At 37.3% G+C, this 22,758-nt stretch overlaps 1 protein-coding gene across 4 annotated transcripts; it reads left to right on the top strand.

Moving 5' to 3' along the window:
• Nucleotides 1-5,303: 5,303 nt before the first annotated feature.
• azin1a (antizyme inhibitor 1a) lies at nt 5,304-22,666 on the top strand. Of its 4 annotated transcripts, none has more exons than XM_053487853.1 (13): nt 5,311-5,450; nt 7,987-8,043; nt 10,182-10,304; nt 12,228-12,418; nt 12,646-12,819; nt 13,427-13,599; nt 13,858-13,992; nt 15,499-15,580; nt 15,720-15,794; nt 16,920-17,085; nt 17,598-17,713; nt 19,721-19,923; nt 21,613-22,666. In XM_053487853.1, the coding sequence occupies exons 4-13, from the start codon at nt 12,311-12,313 to the stop codon at nt 21,725-21,727; spliced, it is 1,347 nt and encodes a 448-aa protein (XP_053343828.1). In that variant the 5' UTR covers nt 5,311-5,450; nt 7,987-8,043; nt 10,182-10,304; nt 12,228-12,310; the 3' UTR covers nt 21,728-22,666. The 4 variants fall into 4 exon arrangements, with proteins under 4 accessions (XP_053343829.1, XP_053343828.1, XP_053343827.1 ...); XM_053487852.1 differs by lacking the exon at nt 5,311-5,450 and adding an exon at nt 6,522-6,787; XM_053487854.1 differs by lacking the exon at nt 7,987-8,043 and having other exon boundaries at nt 5,304-5,450.
• Nucleotides 22,667-22,758: the final 92 nt, after the last annotated feature.

Raw genomic sequence — 22,758 nt, 5'->3', positions numbered from 1 at the left:
ATGAGTTTTGCAAATGTACTTAACAATACTTTCCTTTCAAGAACCGTTCCAAAACAGCTAACCTTCATGTACTGCATTAAAATAACAACTGACAAAAAAAAACCTAATCTCTAGTATCGTTCTAGAATGTTGGAAATAAATCGCTAAACAAAAAACAAACAAAACTTGAATTAGACAGCGTGTCCAAACTTTTGACTGGTATTGTACTGTATGATCTCTGGCAAGTATTGAAGGTTTCTTTTCACCAACAGTGTCCATGTATTCTGATAGATTTTGGGGCAAAACTGCTAAGAAAAAAAATCATCAATAACTGTCAAACATATTGCCTAAATAAAATAGCAAAAACTAAACCTACTGCCATTCATACACCAGTTCATGCCAGAAAATGATCCTTTAAATAACAGATTAAATACATCAAATATGTAGGGAAATACAGAGATGTGTTTTAAACAATCTGAGTTTTCAGCTTTCATTGCAGACTTGTCCCTTGAGATTAGTTTGAGGAATGCCCAGTCAGCCGCCCCATCCGACGGAGGCACGGCCTTGTGTATCTGGACTGAAGTCCTACTTCCTGTCCATGGGTGTCCTCCACCCTGCATTTGAGGAAAAACCCACAAAGGGATCTGTTTATGGAGTTCAGCAGGTCTGGGTTGCATTGTGTTGGGACACAATGCCGGGACTGCCTGGAGCCGAACGCTCAGATCAAAAGGTGCACTTCGCTGCCCAGCGGCTGGCGTCTGTCCAGGCGACCAAGACAGTATCTAGACACGTGTTGCCTAATCAGTCACCAACATGCATATCAGGGTGGCAGGAGGAGAATATTGCTGGCTGTTTAGTCTCTAGCAACATCCGTGTCTTAAGTTTCCCAAATGTCATCAGCAAATGAGAGTCAGAGCTTTCTAAGTATAGACTGAAAAAATAGCATTTCCAGTAAAGAGGTCCCAGCTGCAGGGGCAGGTGATGGTGAGATCTTTTTAAAATATAGAGACAACAAAATACATCAAACGGTATGAAGAAGTGAGGCTGGGGATTACGTCTTTAAAGCCCAGACTGTAGCGTCATGTGTGCTTTCGGTGACATCACAAAGACTGCAATGTTAAAACACCTGAACATTACTGGCTTAAATAAAGAGTCCAAGAGTGGCAGTATGGGATGTGAACTCAACGACTTCTGGTTTGTTGGCCCATAAGTAAAAAAAAAAAAAAAAAGTGAGATTAATAATAGTTTAGGACTTTCTTTTGTTTTTTACATTTGACTGACCAAGAAAAGGGTAAATGTATATTTCCCTTAGTATCAGGATGCTTTGAGGAATACCACTTAAACCAAAACTGTTCAGCTTGAAACTGTTTGCATTTAGTCTTAATTGTAAATTATTCCAGATAAAACAATATGCTTATTGAACTAAATAGGATCCAGTAGGTCCAGAACATATGCAGCAGAGTTCCAGGAGCCTATATCAGTTTTAATCTTAAAAAGGGGTTTTGTGTTTGTTTTTAATGCTTTTATTGTTGCTTCTGCTGTTTTATTTAAAAAAAATTATCAGCATCATCATTAATTTTCCCCTGCGATATCATTGCATGTTTAATATCACTACCACTTATGAATCCACAGTGTGAAAAATAACTAAGGTTGCACAGATATTCAGCCTTTTAATGCGCCATCCTAATGGCCAATGGGTGTGGCGTGTTCAGCCTTTTAAGGGTAAAGGGTTAGAGATAATGAGGGAGAACACCCAAGATATGTGCGATTGTTATGGTAAAAGCCTGCATATTTTTAGGCCTAACTGATATCAGTGTCCTTGGGATTCTTTGGAATGCACTAATGACGAACGTTCTTAAATAATGGATTAGGCGTTAATAGTTATGAATATGTTATAATTTATGTGTTGAAAGTTGATTATTAAAACCAAGACCAGAATAGGTTTTTGAAAACAGCATACACAGATTTATTTATTTTGTGTGTGTGTATATACATACTATATTTTATTTATTATTTTTTTGCTGATTGCATTTGAATTCATTTTATTAGACAATTTTATTTAAAAAAATACACTTACATATGATCCAAAATTCAATCCAGGCAAAAAGGGGCAATTAAGGGTTTTGCTTAGTTACCCAACAAAATCCTGGGATATACAGTAAGCTCACAACCCTCTAGTCAGGGAATTAATACTAAACTACTTCAATCCAGTTATGGTTAGCTATGGTCCAGGCAAATGCCAGTAGCTTACATACAATGCCTTGAAAAAGTATTTGCCCCCTTCCTGTTTTTTCCTTTTTGCATATGTCACACTTTAATGATTCCGTTCATCAAAGTAATTTTAATATTACACCAGAGTAAATACAAAATGCAGTTTTAGGGCCAGGCAGGTTCTGACAGTTTTTTTCCCTTAATAAATAAAATCTTTAAAAAAATTTGGGATTTGTTTGTTTGTTTGTTTGTTTGTTTGTTTGTTTTTGCATATTTGTCACACTGTGACAAAAACAAAATGCATTTTTTAAATGATGATTTCATTTATTAAGTAAAAAAAGTTGTCTGAACCTGCCTGGCCCTATGTGGAAAGTAACTGACCTTAAAACTTCCATATTCGAAAACGTATCAAGGTAGCTAAATCAAAACAATTGTACATAGATGAGTGGGCCGAAACTCCTCCACAGTGTTAAAAAAATTCAATGCCAGTTTCTGCAAATGATTGATTGCAATTGGTGCCACCATGGGTGTCACAACCAGTTTTTTGTATTTTTTTCCCTTTATAAATGAAATAATCATTTAAAAACTTTATTTTTTATTCACTCAGATTATCTTTATGTAATATTACAATTTGTTTTATAATCTGAATCATTTAAGAGTGACAAATATGCAAAAAGAAAAAAGTCAGGAAGGGAGCGAATACTTTTTCACGGCACTGTATATTATCTTTACTCTCTTGAAACCTGGACTCTACTGTCCAAACAGTGAGACGTTTGGCAAAATTATACCTAATGGTCCTCATACAAGCATATATATACAGTGTAGTTGGGAGAAAATGTCATGTCCTCATATGAGGACATCTATTAATTCATTCATGCATTGGCTTATCTTTAGCACCTGTTTAAGGATGGGGTGGAATTACGGTGAGATTGGGGAATTTTGGAAAGGAGGACGGAATTCACCCACGCACTGAGCACATACACACTAATGCTTTCGGCCTTCCCAAGATCAAATGCAAACAAACCGATTACCGATAAATAAACGATAAATTAGTAAAGGAATGAATCTTAACATGACTTAAACTGCACCGTATACTTCATTTTGACCATATGGTATAATAAACTAAACCTTAAGTCTCTTTATATAACCATGTCCCTTATTCCTGAATCCACAGGTTGCATTCGTTTTGAATAGCCATAACAATGCCGCGTGTAAGACACAAATTCCTTTTGCACAATGCAAAGCCATTGGGTCTTAAAGCCTGCAGCGGGCAAAACACATGTCTTGCCAACGACAGGCGCCTCAGACTCAGATACTATTCTAACCAGAACAATGGTAATCAAACATCTCGCTCTACTGAGAGCCACTTTAGATGCAATGCGAGATTAGAAGCCATGCAGACATTTATCCTGCGGGAGCCGGTACAAAACGCGGAACACTTGTTGTGTGGTCCGGGGGGACAAACTTTCACTGGCAATGTGGCGCTGAAGCTGGTCAGACAAACAGAAGCATTGTGTCACTTCCCCATTCCAGCTGCACTGGGTCATTCGACGTTTTCGTTCGGCTTGGAGTGTTTATTCTAGATGACAAACACGCAAGTGGACAGAAGCGTGAGTATATCATCCTGTGCACAAAGTAACCAGTTTACACAAGGTTTAACATCGATGTGTAACTCAGCAGTGAGTACACTTTACAGACTACAAGGTTGTCAGCCCGAATTTTGGGTTGAGAATAATCCAAATCATTTGTGGACTTTTAGAATAAAAGATTTTCCTTTTTAAAAGGGAAGAGGTATCTCAGTGGTTAAGATGTTGGACTATGGTTCAGAAGGTCCGAGGTTCAAAACTCCATAATGACCAAGTTCCCCCTGTTGGGCCCTTGAGCAAGGGATGGATTATGAGATCGAAGTGTAAATCGTGCTGGATAAGGGCATTTGCCAAACGCTAATTATCCAGTCAGCCAATGATGCAAAGTGCCAAGTAAAATTATACAGATGTGGATCAAAAGACTTAATGTTTACCTCGGACAAGAGAAGTAATAAATATTGTTATCTAAGTTACTTGGTACATTGGTGTTGGGTTACAAGCTAAATGTTTGTGATTTTTGTGAATGAGTAATAACTCAAAACACAGCAGATTTAACACAAAGTAGGATTTTAATGTAATCTGTGTAGATAAAATATATATTAAATTGGGAATGGGAGCTATTTTAAAGAATTTATTTTTGCCACAGAAGCCCCGCCTTCTAGTCATTAAAGGCGGGAATTTAGTAAGAAAACGTAAGTAGACAAGTGCACACTGATTAAACAGTTCTACTTTTTGAAGGTCCGTTCCAAAAGCTTTACATAAGGTTTCTTCGAAATGCACCTGTAGCTTATGGAAAGGGTTTAAAAAAAAAGTGACATTTATGATGCTGTACTAACGTCATACCTTCAGTTGGGGTGAGTACACAATAAGTTTATTATATATATATATATATATATATATATTTTATTTTTTTTTTTTTTTTTTGGCCAACCATATTAAACTCAAATTGCCAAATCACAAGTCGTACTTCACAAGAACATCAATGAATACCAGGAGATAAACATGTCCTTATAACATTACTGTGTATCTAAAAATATCAAAGATGAGTTTGTCAGTAAACATAAATAAAAATAAATACCGTATATATGTTTCTTATTTCATATTATTATTCATATACACTGAATAAACTGAGTATAATGATAATGTGAATTTTTCAACCTACTGTACTATACTATACTACACCATACAATACTATACTAACACTTCATACTAACAATTATCCCCATATTTATAATTTTGCATACAATTTTTGTATACTGTAAAGTAAAAATAACTATAACAATGGTTAAACCAAAAAAAGAGTGACTTTCATAGGAAAACTTTCAACACCGAATGTAAAGTTGATCATAATATTAGTAGATTTGTCATAAAATCATTAAATCACCAGGACACAGAAGCCTCACATTCATTTCCTCTGGTTGTTTTTTTTTTCTTTCTTTCTCTTTATGAGACCCTTGATGTGAGCGGTCATCACTCCTCCCTCAGAGCAGCTCTCAAATAAAGGAGCAGCATCTGTTTTGCTCATACGCTGGACACAGAGGCTCCAACTGAGAGATGTGCTGAAGACCTTGCAGACTGAGTTCGACCACATGACTAGAGTCCTACAGCTGACAGTGCAAGAAAACAAATACAGAAAATGAAAAGCATGCATGTGTGAAAGATTTTATGCTTCAGGTAGGTCTATCTACCTATATATATATGTATGGATGCATGTATGATGTATGTATGTATGAATGTATTTATTTATCAGTCTTTTTATCTATCTGTCTGTCTACTTATCTCTGAATCTGTTTCCCTTTGTTCTACTTATGTGCATGTAAAAAAAAATATATATATATAGTGAGAGACACAGAGAGAGATTGTGTGTGTGTGCATCTGTATTCTATGTGTGTATAGATAGAAAACTGTGTGAAAAATGTTATGCTTCAGGTAGGTCTGTCTGACTAGCTATCTATGCATTTATCTGGGTCGGGTCTGACTCGGGTCTGTCTATCTGTGTAACTATCTGCATTTAAAAAAAATCTATTTCATTCTGTCTGCTTCTAAATATATGTGTATGTATGTATGTATCTGTCTGTCTGTCTGTCTATCTATCTATCTATCTATCTATCTGTTTGTTTGTCTGTCTGTCTATCTATTTGTCTATCTATGTATATTGTCTTATATCTGTATTTTATTGTAGCTGCTTCAGAATGCATGTATGTATGTATGTATGTATGTATGTATGTATCTATCTATCTAACTGTCTATCTATCTAACTGTCTATATATCTGTTTATCTCTGTATATTTTATTTTGTCTACCTCTAAATGTATATGCATGTAGGTGTCTATGTATGTATGTATGTATGTATGTATGTATCTATCTATCTGCCTGTCTGCTTATCTCTCTATCTGTATCTCATTTTATCTTTATCTATTTAATTTGTCTGTCTCTAAATGTATATGTATGTATCTATCTATAAATGAAAACAAAATAAAAGTAACGTTACGTTATTATATAGCTAGATAGACAGATTTTCTGTTATTTTTTTTTTTTTTTTTTGTAAACTTAGACCACGCCCCTTACTCCTGTCACCTTAAGCCCCATTGACAGACACGTTCTTTGATTGGCCGATGGAAATAGGTTTGGGCAACGCCTCTTGTCATCTGATTGGCTTAAAGGCACACACAGAGGCTTAACAGACAAGAGAGGTTTCACCAAAATATGTAACAGACGAGATGTGTTTAGCAAATAGATTTTAGCGTTGCTTGCTGATTGGTCACGTTTTGGTAACGTTATTTGTTACGTCATATTCAGGGCGGCTTTACTTTGACCTGCCCCTTGTGCTCTTCGAGACAAGCTTTATACGTAACAATAGTGATTCGTGTTCTGGTGATAATATAGGGTTTATCGACCTATGGCCGCCAAAATTGGTTATTCTGTCTTTATATTTGGTGTTCCCGACATTTTGTAAACATTCCGCCGAAAAAGCGAAGACGGTTTAACCCTCTCACTGGAATTTCTTCTCGGGTAAGTATGCTAAGCTAACTGACAGATAGCGCTCGTGCGCCTAAGTTAAACCGTCCTGCTTCCTGTATTTATCGCACGAGCTCCCAAAAATATGAATAATGTCCAGAAATGTTTAAAAAAAAATATATATATATATTTACAATAATATTAATGTTATTTAAGGTGTGTGTGTCGTGTAATTTAAGCTGTTTAGCTTAGTGAGGTTGTTGAAAAACATTAGCGTTAGTAATTCTAACTAACGTTAAAATAGGGCAAAAAGTTGGTTAGGTATAATGGGTAAGTTAGTTATCCTTAGCTAGAATTTATCTAGACGTACTAAAAGCGGTTTAAATTTAAACGTTGTTCTTCCTGTCAGAATTGCAAATGTGGCGGATGTCTTCATTTCCGGTGCGCGCGTGCAAAAAGAAATGCATGCACAGTACAAACTGCATTACCCTGTGTGTAATCATTATTGCATTATTGTATATAGTTGTTGGCCAATGTAATAGAATCACATACACTATTGATACATCATTCATCAGTGTATTGTATAAAATTATACACTTCTTTAGTTGTTTTTTTAACACTCTGCCACTTTCAGGAGGTCTGCCCCTGCTGTGCCCTTGACAGACTAACAGATAGATATACTCACCTAAAGGATTATTAGGAACACCATACTAATATGGTGTTTGACCCCCTTTCACCTTCAGGACTTTCTTAATTCTACGTGGCATTGATTCAACAAGGTGCTAAAAGCATTCTTTAAAAATGTTGGCCCATATTGATAGGATGGCATCTTGCAGTTGATGGAGATTTGTGGAATGCACATCCACCACATCCCAAAGATGCTCTATTGGGTTGAGATCTGGTGACTTTGGGGGACATTTTAGTACAGTGAACTCACTGTCATGTTCAAGAAACCAATTTGAAATGATTCGAGCTTTGTGACATGGTGCATTATCCTGCTGGAAGTAGCCATCAGAGGATGGGTACATGGTGGTCATAAAGGGATGGACATGGTCAGAAACAATGCTCAAGTAGCCCGTGGCATGTAAACGATGCCCAATTGCCACTAAGGGGCCTAAAGTGTGGCAAGAAAACATCCCCCACACCATTACACCACCAGCAGCAGCCTGCACAGTGGTAACAAGGCATGATGAATTCATGTTCTCATTCTGTTTACGCCAAATTCTGACTCTACCATTTGAATGTCTCAACAGAAATCGAGACTCATCAGACCAGGCAACATTTTTCCAGTCTTCAACTGTCCAATTTTGGTGAGCTCATGCTAATTGTAGCCTCCTGTAAAATACTCAGACTGGCCCGTCTGGCACCAACAATCATGCCATGCTCAAAATTGCTTACATCACCTTTCTTTCCCATTCTGACATTCAGTTTGGAGTTCAGTAGATTGTCTTGACCAATACCACACCCCTAAATGCATTGAAGCAACTGCCATGTGATTGGTTAATTAGATAACTGCATTAATAAGAAATTGAACAGGTGTTCCTAATTATTCTTTAGGTGAGTGTGTGTCTGTGTATATATATATATATATATATATATATATATATATATATATATATATACACACACACGTTTACAATAATATTAATGTTGTTTATCTTATTTATATATCCATATATATATATAGATATAGATATAGATATGTGCATATATTCAAGCATGCATACTTTCAGAGGCAGACAAAATTAAATATACATAGACATCCAAATAGACAGATGGATTGATATATAGATTCAAACAGATAGGGAGGCAAATGGAGATATTGATGAATAGATAGATAGAAACTACATGCACACATACTCACATACATGCATTAATTTAAAGGCAGCCAAAATTAAATACAAATGCATTTAGAGGGAGAAACAAATAAAATAGCTTCATGAAATGAATATTTTGTTAAAACTACTGGCTGAGAAGCCACGACACTTGAATGAGAATTCAACTCACCATCACTAATGCAAACATGACTACTTGGGGCGAGGAGCAGCAACACGCCTAGCAGGCTAACTGACATAACTGCTTCTTTAAAGCAGAGTCGTTTTTACGCTTTGTGCTTATTAATTTAATTTTATTAATATAACGCTTTTTACAGTGGTCATTTTCGTGAAGCTGTGTTACAGAATCAAAAAGAAAATTGGGGAAATGTGTGATAAAATATGTATTAATCAAAATTAGATTGAAGGGGAAAACTCTCTGAGATGGCAGTAACAATAGCAGGGATGATTTGGATGGATTATTAGAGTTTTTGTAGCCAGCCTGTCAGCTCAAACCAGTCAGACTCGCTTCAAAGATCATTTCAGGTCATGATTGGTTTCTAAAAAAAACAAAAAAAAATTTTTGATATGGTTAAAGTTATTGAGAGGACCACATTGAGAGTTGCCACGTCTTGCTTTTAGATGTGAGTGTTAACTGAATACTTGTGTATGGATGGTGTTAATGCTGTCACATAATTCGTTGAATACTTGCCTATGCTGATCGGCTAATTGTTAATGCTCTTTCTGTTAAAGTGGTCCCTTAAACCTGATCCTTAAATTTCCTAGAGAGCAGGTTATGTTTCTTTTTAAATGTTGAGTATGCTAAGTGAGAATTTGTTTAATATTGCATGTTGTATTATCTACTGCAGATATGTTTTAATTTTTGGAGTTGCTTCTCCGTTCAAAATCTTTGCATCCGCCAACCTAACCCCCCTTTTTTTTTTTTTTTTTTTTTTTTTTTAAAACACATGAAGTCAGGGTGTTTTCTGCCACAGTGATTAAAAGCAAAAACAGCAACTCAAGACCTATTAATGCGAGTTGTTTCTAGATCTATACTGGATTGGGTTTAACATGTTCTCCTGTTTGTTTTACTTCTAATAAAATTTATTCTGTATGCTGCCTAACATCATGCAACAACACAAGCTTGCACAGTCATCTTACTAGATGATGCTTATATTGGATTAGTCTCAAATATCAGATGAAAAGCAGTCACACAGATTTGTTCCTATCGTTAAATGTTCCTTCAGTGACCACCTTCTCATCCTGTTCGTATAAGGGTTTATGTGACATCATGGCATAGTTACAGCAAAAAATTTGGGTGTGGGTTTTCAGAGAAGACCGACAAGTCTTTAAACTGTATGCTCAATATTTGGGTTTGTTTTTTTGTTTACCCCTTAGGCTGATGAAAGATTATTGCCGCTGCTAAGAAACTCCTAAACAAAATAAATGAATAAATAAATAAATGTGTAATAAGTTCCCATATCATCCAAATTTAATCTGTCTTGGTTCCTGATTTTAACACTACCCAATGTAGAGCACTTGCTCTTCATACTAAAAATCATAATTCTTTCCCTTTAGTTTGTGTTAAGGTTTTGTCATGGCATGACTTTACGCATTTGTTCCTTTTCTCGCAGCTGCCTGTGACTCGTCAGACCTGCGCAGGAGCGGTTGTGTGCCGTGAGCAGCTGGACTTTAACGCTGAGCCCCCTTGGGATCCTAGCTGATAACAGGAGGGGTCTGGCTTTCGACCTCACTCTGTAAGTCCATTTGGTTGAACCAAGATACGATGCGAGTGACAGTGCCGCCTGGCATCCCGCTGACAAGCCCAGGGATTCACATAACAACATTGTTTGTTGGTTTAAGTGGAATGTGTTTTTCACCGATGCTTGCCTGCACCGAGAATGGACTATGAAACAATAATTGTATATACATACATACATACAGTATATGCACACGCGTATCTGTGACATGTTCACAGTAGAGCTGCACGATACATCATTTGAGCATCGACATCGCAATATGCGCATGTGCAATAGGTACTGTACATCACAGGAGGTGCGATGCAGGGCAGAAGAACAGAGACTGTTTTTCACAAAAATTAGGATAAACCCTTAAAACTAAAGAAGCGCAAATTCGTGCAGCAACATGGCACAAAGTACTGCTCGTAGGATATGGGAATGACGTTGCAAAAATGCAGAACTAAAAATATTATTAGTATTATTATTATTGATCATTGATCATTGATCACAAACAACCATAAAACATGTGGTCTTGCGTTATATCTGTAATATTCCTTTTTTCACATTTTTTAATGAAGTCATGTTTTTATAGTCGGTTAAAATGGAAATAAAATTTATAAACGAGCTCGTTTATTTTAGGGTAAGAAGCAGCCTTTATTATTGATATCACAACATATTAGATCCTTGATTTGCTCGAATAAATAGGAAAAAAAGGATATTGCTGCGGCAGGTTTTTTTTTTTCCGATATCGTGCAGCCCTAGTGCAAAGTATGACCTCAAAGTTGACGCTGCCTACCATAGAAATGGATGAAAAATATACAAGAGGTTACCCCTTCCCCTCTCTGGAAAACTCAAATGAAAAAAAGGACTCCTGGTTAAAAGCTGTGCATTAGGAGACCACTGTTGTGGTCTTAATCCGGGGGGGCGCATCTTTCGAAGGATCTATTTGAGAAGCTGTCACATTTTCAAGGATAATTAAAAAAAACAAAAAAACATCTAGTTTTCAGGTCACTTCAAAGGCGGTTTTAATAGTGTACACCAAAAAGTATTTGACTTCTAAATTTCATTAAAACTTGTGCGACTTTACATTCAACACATGAGTGTTTCGGTGAATGGACACTATGTTGATATAGGTCTTTTATTATAAATTTGACTGGTGTGTTATCGATTACACTCCCTTTTAAGGAGATAAAATGGCTGCTGTGTATGTTTATATCAGAATGTGTACTGACTGCTCTTACCCACATGGTGGCTGTGACACAAGCAGGCTCATTCTAAAGCCAACATAAACACACATACGGTACTTGAAGCATGGCATGCTGGGATTCCAGGTGCCCTAATAACAAAAACACAGAATAAACAAGTCACTAGAACACAGTGTACTTCGCTGTATGTCGGGTCCACAGGAGGTGGTTTTCTCGGCACTGAATTCTGAAGAAATGTCTGTTGTTTTGTAAGTGGAGGTTTCACTGTGTACATTCTGTCTAAATGGGCAAGAAAAAAAACATTGATAAGGTGATGCTTTCTGTAAATGTAAATGTTCAACGTTTATGAAAGGAGTCTCCAGTAGATTATTACAGTATGTAACTCTGTGTCAGGAAATGTCGATACCTTGTTGTTCATTATTTTCTTCACAGCGCACATCATAGTGTTTTAATTCCTTTCCTATTGTTGGATGCATTTCCTGATGTGTAATACTAATAATATCATTGTCGTCCATCTTTATAAAGAAGGCATTATAGAGTATAGTAGTGTTTTATACTCAGACCTTTCCAATTCACTTTATAAATGGTTTGGTTCCGATCAGTGCTGATGTTATTTCTGTATGTTTGATTTTCCTCTTTTAAAAGAAAAAAAGGTTTTATGCCTGCTATAGAAATGATATTGAAGTGTTTTCTTTCCCTTTTTTATTTTATTTATAAATTTTTTTTTTACTTTCAGTGGATATCGCTAGGACCCAGGAGCTGTGAGGGCTTTGCTAAATCGTTGCGCTGCTTTATGACCGTGCTGTCCTGGGCTTGTGGATGAGGATGAAGGCCATGCTAGATGAATTGCTCTGTTCTGTCGAGCTGCTCGAAGGAGACACTGCTCTTCGCGATGTGATCAATAAACACATCTCTGACCAAACTCAAGTGAGTCCTGGAGGCAGAGACAGTTTAAACCAATGTTCAGTGTTTATTTTTTTTATCAAAAGTCAAACAAACAAGATGGATCTAATATAAAGTGCAATCAAACTAAAGTGACCGTTATCTCTGTCGAAGACTTTTAATCTCACAATCACTCCCTACACACCACACTGTGTCCAGTGTTTTCTATAGTGCCAAATTATTATAAAGCAACCTTTTTATTTCTTCTTTAGGCACAAAAGAGTGCGTTCTTCGTGGCGGATATCGGAGCCATCATCTGGCAGCAGATCCGATGGAAAACTCACATGGAGCAGGTTCGACCTTTCTATGACGTTAAGTGTAACAGCAGTGCTGTGGTGGTCGAGATCCTGGCTGCACTGGGGACCGGCTTTGTCTGCTCCAGCAAGGTAAACCCAAATTGATCCACATCTCCTTAAGGTTATAGGTGTCGGACAGCTGCTTTGTGACTTGAGCTTAGGTAGATAATGACGTGTGAACACTGATGGTGGCCTTCGACTGAGGTTTTCAGCGAATTAGTGCACCAGCCTGACAAAAAGAATGCTGCACTTAGCTCCATGATTGTTGACTTTATATATTTTAGAGGGATAAAGTATGGACACAAACAATCTTATCAAGGAAAACATCCCAAAATCCCAATATTTTTTTAGATTTTCCAGTAACTGCTTAGTCTAAGTAGACATTATAAACATAAGTATATATGCTGGAATCTTATTTTTTATGTTGTCTACAAATTCTTTCTAAACAACAGCTTGTTTTGGATAGACATATTCAGTAATAAAACAAACCCAAAATTTGGCACTTTTTATCTAAAACTGTATAATTAATTTCCTTAGGTAAAATATCATTTTCCACATTTAGAAAACAACATTTAAAAATTTTAAGGTTTATTTGGAAAAAAAAAAAAAAAGTATGGTGAAGGCCAGATAAACAGATGTGAGAAATCTCTGAGTCGGTGTGGTCTAATATATGTATTTGTTTCCCTCCCCCCTACAGCACGAATTGGACTTGGTGAAGAGCTTCGGTGTCCCGGCTCAAGATGTCATCCTAGGTGGAGCCTGCAAGCAACTATCGCTCATTAAATATGCTGCTAAACTCGGCATCCGGCTGCTGGTGTGCGACAACGAGGCCGAGATGAGAAAGATCGCACGCTCCCATCCAAATGCAAAGTAAGACTCCGGGTGCACACAACCGTCACATGATTATTATTGAGCAAGTCCCTCAGCGTTAGTTTTTACATAGTTACCAGCTATACAATTAAAAGAACTGTTTTATTTTTGCTCCTTGAGTAATGAATTTATTTGCAATATAGCTTGACATTTTTTGTATAGAGATATATAACACTTCATCACTGAGGTATGGAAACAGAAAGTTTGTTTGGCTGTACTCCCAGCATGCTTAGCTCTAATACTATGTGATGGCTTTAGGCTGCTGATGCAGGTGTACACAGCAGGCTGCTGCGAGCATGAGGAGACGGCCATGCCGTTCGGCTGCACGCTCAAGGACTGTAGGCACCTGCTGGAGTGCGCAAAGGAGCTCAGCCTGAACGTAACCGGTGTCAAGTGAGTCCCCATACACTGATTAGTAACCATGTTGAAGTGTATTCAGCGCATAGAGCCACAAATGATTTTTGGATATTTATAGACATTTGGACACAGCCTAGACATTTATGGACAGTTTATGGACATTGCATCTACATATTCATGAATATTTGCACACTCCCCGGACATTTCTATTTAAATTATCCGTCAATTTCAAAAACAAACAATTTTCTATATTTGTACAGCTATTTATATATATATATATATATATGTGTATATATAGTTCTTATTTTCTATAGCTATAGTTTCTATAGCTAATTTTTTTTTATTTTTTTTTTTTATTCCATAATTCATTTCTTATTTATAATCTTTTTTATGCAGTCACGGGCGGTTGTAAAAGCATTTCACTGCGTATCGTACTGTAAATGACTGTGTATGCGACAAATAAATTTTTTAATTTGAGTTTAATCCAGTCTTAACTAAACAGATAAATGTGCTGAGTCATAAGAGGGCTGTACTGAAAGTAAAGCAAAAGTGGGTGTAACTTTTTTTTTAAATAAACTGACTTTACATAAGTTGTTCAAATTGCACGTTAGTAGATGAATTTTTCCTCTACACAAAGGGACCACTCGAAATAGTCTCCGTCAAAAGTGTTGCATTTGCAAATGCATTGTCAAACTCAAAAAAATGCATTGAAATCCCCCTTCGGCACAGTTGACAGTCTATGTCTATCTGTTTATGGAGATGAAAACCATTGATGAGCAATATTCACTGATGGACGAAAGCCTTTAAAGAAGGTAAATCCATCATTGATCACAAACCACGCAGTGGGAAACCATCAACTGTGACAAAGGGGTATTATAATGGCTTAAATGACCTGCCAGTTAATGAAAAAAGTGATTTCCCCTTTTTCATTACTTTCAGTACAGCCCCGGTAATGATGAAACATTTTTAAAACATCGTTAAAACATTAATGAAATTTTACATGCTTATGAGTTTTTGTCAAAAATAAGGCTTTTTGGTTGTTGTTGGTCTGCCGGTGCACATGCTGAGGCTAAGTCAAAAATTATTCGCGCTGCGGTTATATTTAAAATTGTCTTATCAGCGCATTACGTCTGTCTGATGTCCGACATCCGCACACTTCCACCCACGCTGTTGACACTGTACAGAAACTTTGTTCTGAGGTATTAAAGCATCCTCCCTAGCAGCCTTAAAGTAGGATGAAGAATCACTTTCGATGAAGAAGTGAAGACAGCGGTGCATTCATGGGTTGTAGCTCATTTATCATAAAACATTTCTTAATGAGAAAATACGAAAGCTTGTTGACCGATAAACAAAGTGTATTGAAAAGCAATGGAGATTATGTTAAAAAAATTATGTAAAAATTCATTCTACAGCTACAGGATCATTCTTGACTCAGCCCCGTAATATCGTACCGTTTATGCTGAGTCATGCTGAGTTGTATAACTAATTGCTGCCACATGTCTGTATATAGTATGTAACAGATTTGTTTGTTTTCTGTTCCAGGTTTCATGTCCCCAGCTGCTGCTCTGAGCCCGAGGACTTTGCTCACGCTGTGTCAGATGCACGCTGTGTGTTCGACATGGGGGTAAGTCAGCAGCACGTCTACAGTACCTCCAGACGTTTCACGGTGGAAAGGATACAAATGCACGTTTTTTGCTTTAAAAGCCTGCTTCATATATGTAACCTTTTTTTGTTTGTTTGTTTCTTTCTTTCTTTTTATGTAGGAGAAACTTGGCTTTGCCATGAACGTCCTAGACATTGGTGGAGGCTTCGGCGGAACCGAAACTCAGTTAGAAAAGGTAAGGTGTGTTTTAAAATAAAAATAAATCATACCTGCTCATTAGTGGTTTGAGGTTTTATTTCAGTTATTAATCTTAAAGCATGTTATTTAGTAACAATAGTGAGTCTGTTAGTCATTGCGAGTCAATTACCTGGATCAGAGCTGCTGGACAATTATGAAAGCAATTATAGTTGCAGGTGATGGTAGCGGACCCAAGCACCCTGCGCCGTCGCCACCCGGGCGCACCAGAAAAACTGTTGAGACGACATGCCTAGAAAACAGGGAGTTTTATGTTAAGACCTCCAAAAAGCCCCTGAAGCTGGAAATAAAGCATCACACTTGATGTGACGTCACTTAATATGTCACACAAAGTTATTAACCACTTTGGTTTGAGGTCTTATTTCAGATATTGATCTTAAAACATGTTATTCAGTACCAACAGTGAATCTTTTAGTGATAGTGAGTCTTTTACTAAGCATATCCAAACCTGGATCAAAGCTGCAGCGCCATCTGCTGGGCAATTATGAAAGGAATAAATTAATAAGTTAAGTGAGTTGCATTCTGTAGCCTTTTACATAATACAGTTGTAGACATTCATTTCCTCACCAGATTTACTTTTAATCTCTTAACATGTTAATAAGACAAAAAAATGACTGTGATTTGGATTACAGCCAGTACTACTTAAAAAAAAAAAAAAAAAAAAAAAAATCTATACCTTCTGACCAAACATTGCTATGGTACAAGATGCTATAAGTCCACCACAGAAGTTGTTTTTTTTTGTTGGTTAATTTTTCTCCTCCTTTGTTAATATTTCTCATACCTGAGAATGCTTTAATGCCATCATCAGACAGTACGTGAAACTCTGGCTCACCATGTGCAGGCGGTGTATCTGAGGACAGACCAAAAAAATAAATAAAAAGAATACACATTTAAGTGATTCTGTTCCAGGAAAGTAAACATAATACAAGTCTAACATTTTGATCTTTTAAACTAAAAAAGGTTCATGCCTGAAGTTTTGTTCAAATCAGCTAACTGCAGGGCCGTTGTTTTAAATACGAATGGCTAGTAAAAACTGTTGTGTATTTTTATTAATTTTTTTCTCTCAATCACAGGTTTGTGTTGTTTGAATTATCTTCTGATGCAGGTGAAAAGAGCTTTGAAACCCATGCTGGAAGCGTACTTCCCTCATTCGACTCCTGTGTCCGTCATCGCAGAACCTGGAGCCTATTACGTGTCTGCTGCTTTCTCACTGGCCGTGAGCATCATCTCAAAGAAAATGGCAGCTCAGGGTGCCAGGCATCATACACCGAGTAAGTACCGTGCAGTAACCATAATAGTTTATATATATATATATATATATATATATATATATATATATATATATATAAATTAGAGATCATTTATAGTTAGAAATGTTATTTGAAGATATATGTCGTATGTTTAAAGTAAGTAAATATATTGGAATAGGAAAATAATTTTGATGCCGTATTGATGTCTGATTTATTTGGTTCTGTGGATGGTTTTTGTGGACGGAATGAGTTATTGTTTGGTTAGTTTTAATGCTAATGTCCAACATTTTAATAGCATCACAGATAAGCAGGAGTTATCTTTCTGGGGAAAGTGCGTTAAACAACCCCCAAAGTTTTTCCTTTCACACACACACTTGAAATTTTTTAAGATTTCTAAAGGGAATCAAGATTTCCCGTCCTGCTGCCTTTGTAAAACAGCTGGGTTTTAATTGTTCAAGTGTCTGGAACAGACTAATTCTGGAACAGAATTACTTATGTGTATTCTTTTTATTAATGTTTTTGTATGTCCTCAGATACACTGTCTGCAAATGTTGAGCCAGAGTTCACGTACTGTCTGAACGATGGCGTGTTTGGCTCTTTTGCTTGTAAACTTTTGGACGAATCTGTTCCTGTTCCGTCTCTACTCAAGGTGAGGCATTTTCATTCTTAGTTCTGGTACCGCGCCTGTACCCATTCAGATTGGATTACTTATTCGAGGGATGTTTTTATGTTTTATGTATTTATTTTTTGGTTTTTAAACACGTCTCCCCAGTAACAAACTTGGACTTTGGCACAACAATAAAACATTCTCAAACTAGGTGGCATAACGCACTCAAAGGAAACTGCTTTCTGTCCTCTTTTGCATACAGTGCTCAGCATAAATGAGTACACCCCCTTTAAAAAGTACGAATTTAATCAGTAGCTCAATGAACAAAAGAATAATTTTCAAAATTTTCATAAGGCTGAGTTTTACTGAACACTTGTTTAACTCTGTAACATGAAATTAAGGTTAATAATATAACTTGGATCACAAAATTTCCAGTTTTACTCAAATTGGTTAAAGCAAAAAAGAATACACCCTGCAACAAAAACTACTACATCTAGTATTTTGTATGACCACCGTGATTTTTAAGGACAGCACCAAGTCTCCTAGGCATGGAATGACGACATATTGCAACATCTATATTTTTCCGTTCTGCAAGAATAACCTCTTTTAGAGCCTGGATGCTGGATGGAGAGTGATGCTTAACTTGTTGCTTCAGAATTCTCCACAGGTGTTTGATTGGGTTCAGATCAGGAGACATACTTGGCCATTCAATCACCTTTATCCTGTTCTTCTTCAGAAATGCAACAGTAGCTTTAGATGTGTGTTTTGGATCATTGTCGTGTTGGAAAAGTGCACGGAGTGATGGCAGTATCTTCTCCTTCAGTTGAGTTTATGATACCATCCATGTAATGCATCTCCCCAACACCAATAGCAATCATGCAGCCCCACTAAGGGACACTGCCACCACCATGTTTCACTGTAGGCACCATGCTTTTTCTTTTTTTTAAATCCTCACCTTTACGACGCCATACAGTTTTGAAAGCATTAGTTTCAAAAAGAGTGATCTTTGTCTCATCACTCCAGAATAAAGAGTCCCAGTAGTCTTCATCTTTTTCAGCATGGGCCCTAGCAAATTCTAGGCATGCTTTTTTGTGCATGGGCTTTAGGAGAGACTTTCATCAGAAGACGCTCCTGTCGAGGTGTTAACTTCCGCGGACGGCCTGAACGTCTCTGTAAGATGGTTGCACTTCCATCTTACTTAAATTTTTGGATCACTTTTGCTACAGTATTTTAACTGATATGTAAAGCTTTGTTGATCTTCTTTTAGCCCTCACCTTTTTTGTGTAAAGAAATGATTTCCTTTCTCAGATTTTGTGACATTTCTCTTTGATGTGGAGCCATTGCTGAAATGGGAAGGGCTTTTCTTTAAGTAATGCCCTTTTATAGTTACCTTTCTGCTGGACACCTCTTAAATAAATCATTAGACTTACCCGTGGTTGAATGCCTGTTAATTAGAATTTTGTAGTCTTAAGTGTGGCATTTCTCCTACGACTATAATTGGGGTGTACTCATTTTTGCAACGTGGGCTTGAATAAATTTGTTAGGCCAATTTGTCGTCTGCCAAATGCGTAAATGTTAGGAAAATCACTTTTTTGTGTGGGCAAATTAACAAATCTTGTTTGCAATCAATGGGCCACATTTGTGGGAGTATTTTGTAGTATAGTATCTCATAGAAAATGTTGATTCTGAAAGGAAACTACAGGTTTTCTGACAAATGTATGCAACCTCATAGATGGTCTAGTCTTGTTTGAATTTACAGTAAAAAGAGAGCATTTAATAATAAACTCATAATATACGTGTACAATGATAGCTTTTCTTGCAAGCGCCTGATCCTCCCTTCCCTTTTTCAATTCCCAAGCTATCCCAATACATGATACCCAACTTTCCGTACACTATGATTCAATCATTTGTTAAGAAACACATTTAATTTCATAACATTTTGTGTCTGAAATAAGTAAAAATGTTTAGCAACCCAGGAGTTAGGATTCATAAACCCATGTCCTCTGCACGAGGAAATTGAACGACGGTCTGTTGGTTGTCTCGCTGTAGGAGATCTCTGCCACGGAGCCGTTCTTCTCCAGCAGTCTATGGGGCAACACAAACGATGATCTGGACCAGGTCCTAGAGTCCTGTCTTCTCCCAGAGCTCAGTGTTGGAGACTGGCTGGTGTTTAACCACATCGGGGCCAACAGTCTCAGGGTAACGGGAGAGCCGATGCCTCCCGTTCACTACATCATCTCTGCAAAAGACTGGTAAGGGCTTTCAGTATTAGGATTTCAAATGCTACAATGTAGCTGCCTAACGTATCGGGTGTTTATTTATAAGTTTCCCTTTAGACTCTTAAAAGAGTCACGCTTTTTCTGTCATTATGCAACATCCCATGTACAGTCGTGGCCAAAAGTTTTGAGAATTAAGTTCTTATTAATTAAAGATATGAGAATTAAAGTTTTTATAATTGCAATTTGCATATACTCCAGAATGTTATGAAGAGTGATCAGATGAATTGCATAGTCCTTCTTTGCCATGAAAATTAACTTAATCCCAAAAAAACCTTTCCAGCCTTTCATTGCTGTCATTAAAGGACCTGCTGAGATCATTTTAGTAATCGTCTTGTTAACTCAGGTGAGAATGTTGACGAGCACAAAGCTGGAGATGATTATGTCAGGCTGATTGGGTTAGAATGGCAGACTTGACGTGTTAAAAGGAGGGTGATGCTTAAAATCATTGTTCTTCCATTGTTAACCATGGTGACCTGCAAAGAAACGCATGCAGCCATTATTGCGTTGCATAAAAATGGCTTCACAGGCAAGAATATTGTGGCTACTAAGATTGCACCTAAATCAACAATTTTATAGGATCATCAAGAACTTCAAGGAAAGAGGTTCAATTCTTGTTACGAAGGCTTCAGGGCGTCCAAGAAAGTCCAGCAAGCGCCAGGATCGTCTCCTAAAGAGGATTCAGCTGCGGGATCGCCGTGCCACCACTGCAGAGCTTGCTCAGGAACGGCAGCAGGCAGGTGTGAGTGCATCTGCGCGCACAGTAAGGCGAAGACTTTTGGCCTGGTGTCAAGAAGGGCAGCAAAGAAGCCACTTCTCTCCAAAAAAAACATCAGGGACAGATTGATCTTCTGCAGGAAGTATGGTGAATGGACTGCTGAGGACTGGGGCAAAGTCATATTCTCTGATAAAGCCTCTTTCCGATTGATCGGGGCATCTGGAAAAAGGCTTGTCCGGAAAAGAAAAGGTGAGCGCTACCATCAGTCCTGTGTCATGCCAACAGTAAAGCATCCTGAGACCATTCATGTGTGGGGTTGCTTCTCATCCAAGAGAAGCAGGCTCACTCACAATCACCCTCCAACAGCAACTTCTTCCAATAATCCAACAACATTTTGGTGAAGAACAATGCATTTTCCAGCATGATGGAGCACCGTGCCATAAGGCAAAAGTGATAACTAAGTGGCTCGGGGACCAAAAGGTTAAAATTTTGGGTCCATGGCCTAGAAAGTCCCAGATCTTAATTCCATTGAGAACTTGTGGTCAATCCTTAAGAGCGGTTGGACAAAAAAAAAAAAAAAAACACACTAATTCTGACAAACTCCCAGAAGTTGATTGAGAGCATGCCCAGTCGAATTGCAGAGGTCCTGAAAAAGAAGGGCCAACACTGCAAATAATGACTCTTTGCATAAATGTCATGTAATTGTCGATAAAAGCCTTTGAAATGTACGAAGTGCTTGTAACTATATTTCAGTACATCACAGAAACAACTGAAACAGAGATCTAAAAGCAGTTTAGCAGCAAACTTAGTGAAAACTAATATTTGTGTCATTCTCAAAACTTTTGGCCACAACCATGCTTCTCATTCAGTAAAGAAGTATATCTTGTATAGATTGTGGGGGTGGGGACCTGGATTTTGTGTTAAACTCTATGGAATCCATTTCACAGGTACGAGATCCAAAACTACGGCGTCACACTGGACACAGCCCTGAAGAACTTGTGTCTGGTCCCATGTTTCCAGAAGCCCAGTCTGAGCGAGAGCGCCATCTCCACTCCAGCTTAGCGAAGCAAAGATTCCCTGTTTCCTCTACAGCTGCTACAGTGGCCTCGCTGGCTAATTTAATAAAATAAAATAAAAACAACTTCTGCACACTTTTCGGACCAGAGAACAATGGGGGGAAAAAAGGGTTCAGAAAGGTTATTGGTTATTGGGGTTTAGTTGTTAGTTTGGTGGATCAAGGGTTAGTGTGGAGTATTTAATTCAGTTTTATAAAATATATACACATACTCTATGTAATAATATTTCCTGCAAGGCAAATTTGGATGTTATTTATTAAATAGGAAGCCTCATATCAATTTTTTTTTGGTTGTTAAAGAACCATGTATTTATGATGCTGAGAAGTGAGCAGAAAGCCTCATGTGCCTGAACTTTTTTTTTTCTTTTCTTTTTTTTAAGAATGATTTAAATCCAACTCTCTGTTCTGATAAACATCTATAAAAATGTTCATCGCCCTGACCAACATAAATGGAGTTTTAGATGTCCCGCACTTAGAAACACGAGTAATAAATAAATACCTAGAAGGATTTAAAGCTGACAAAACGGTCTCTTCACAGGGTGGGATTAGTATTGCTGATGTACAGTATAGTAAGGATATGCACAAGAAGATTGCTGCACTCATTCCCTACTCTGAATTTTTTTTTTGCTTTCATATCCAGGATGTTTTAGGAATTTGGAGAGCTATGACACTGTGAAAATGACTCGCTGCAAAGTTTGATCATAACAGAACTCCAATATTGTATACAGTCGCATGGTTCATTTTTAGCAAGGTCTTGGGGCAGATGAATTAATTCCGTCTTATCTTGTTTTGTATGTATGTCAAGCTTCTAGGCATGTGCTGATTTAAAAATTTCCTTATCACCAAAATCACTGCAAGTCACATCTGTGTGAACATCTGGAATAGATTGCGAATCTTAAATCTGGTTAATGAGTTAATAATAATAATAATAATAATAATAAAGACCAGAGCTGGTGGTTTAAGGTTTGCTTCCTTGAGGCTAGTTTATATTAAAAGTGTATTCTTCATTCCTCAAATC

The sequence above is a fragment of the Clarias gariepinus genome, chromosome 26 (assembly GCF_024256425.1).
Source record: "Clarias gariepinus isolate MV-2021 ecotype Netherlands chromosome 26, CGAR_prim_01v2, whole genome shotgun sequence".
Lineage (NCBI taxonomy): Eukaryota > Metazoa > Chordata > Actinopteri > Siluriformes > Clariidae > Clarias > Clarias gariepinus.
Note: the sequence above shows the minus strand (reverse complement) of the source record. Positions and strands in the feature narration are given on the sequence as shown.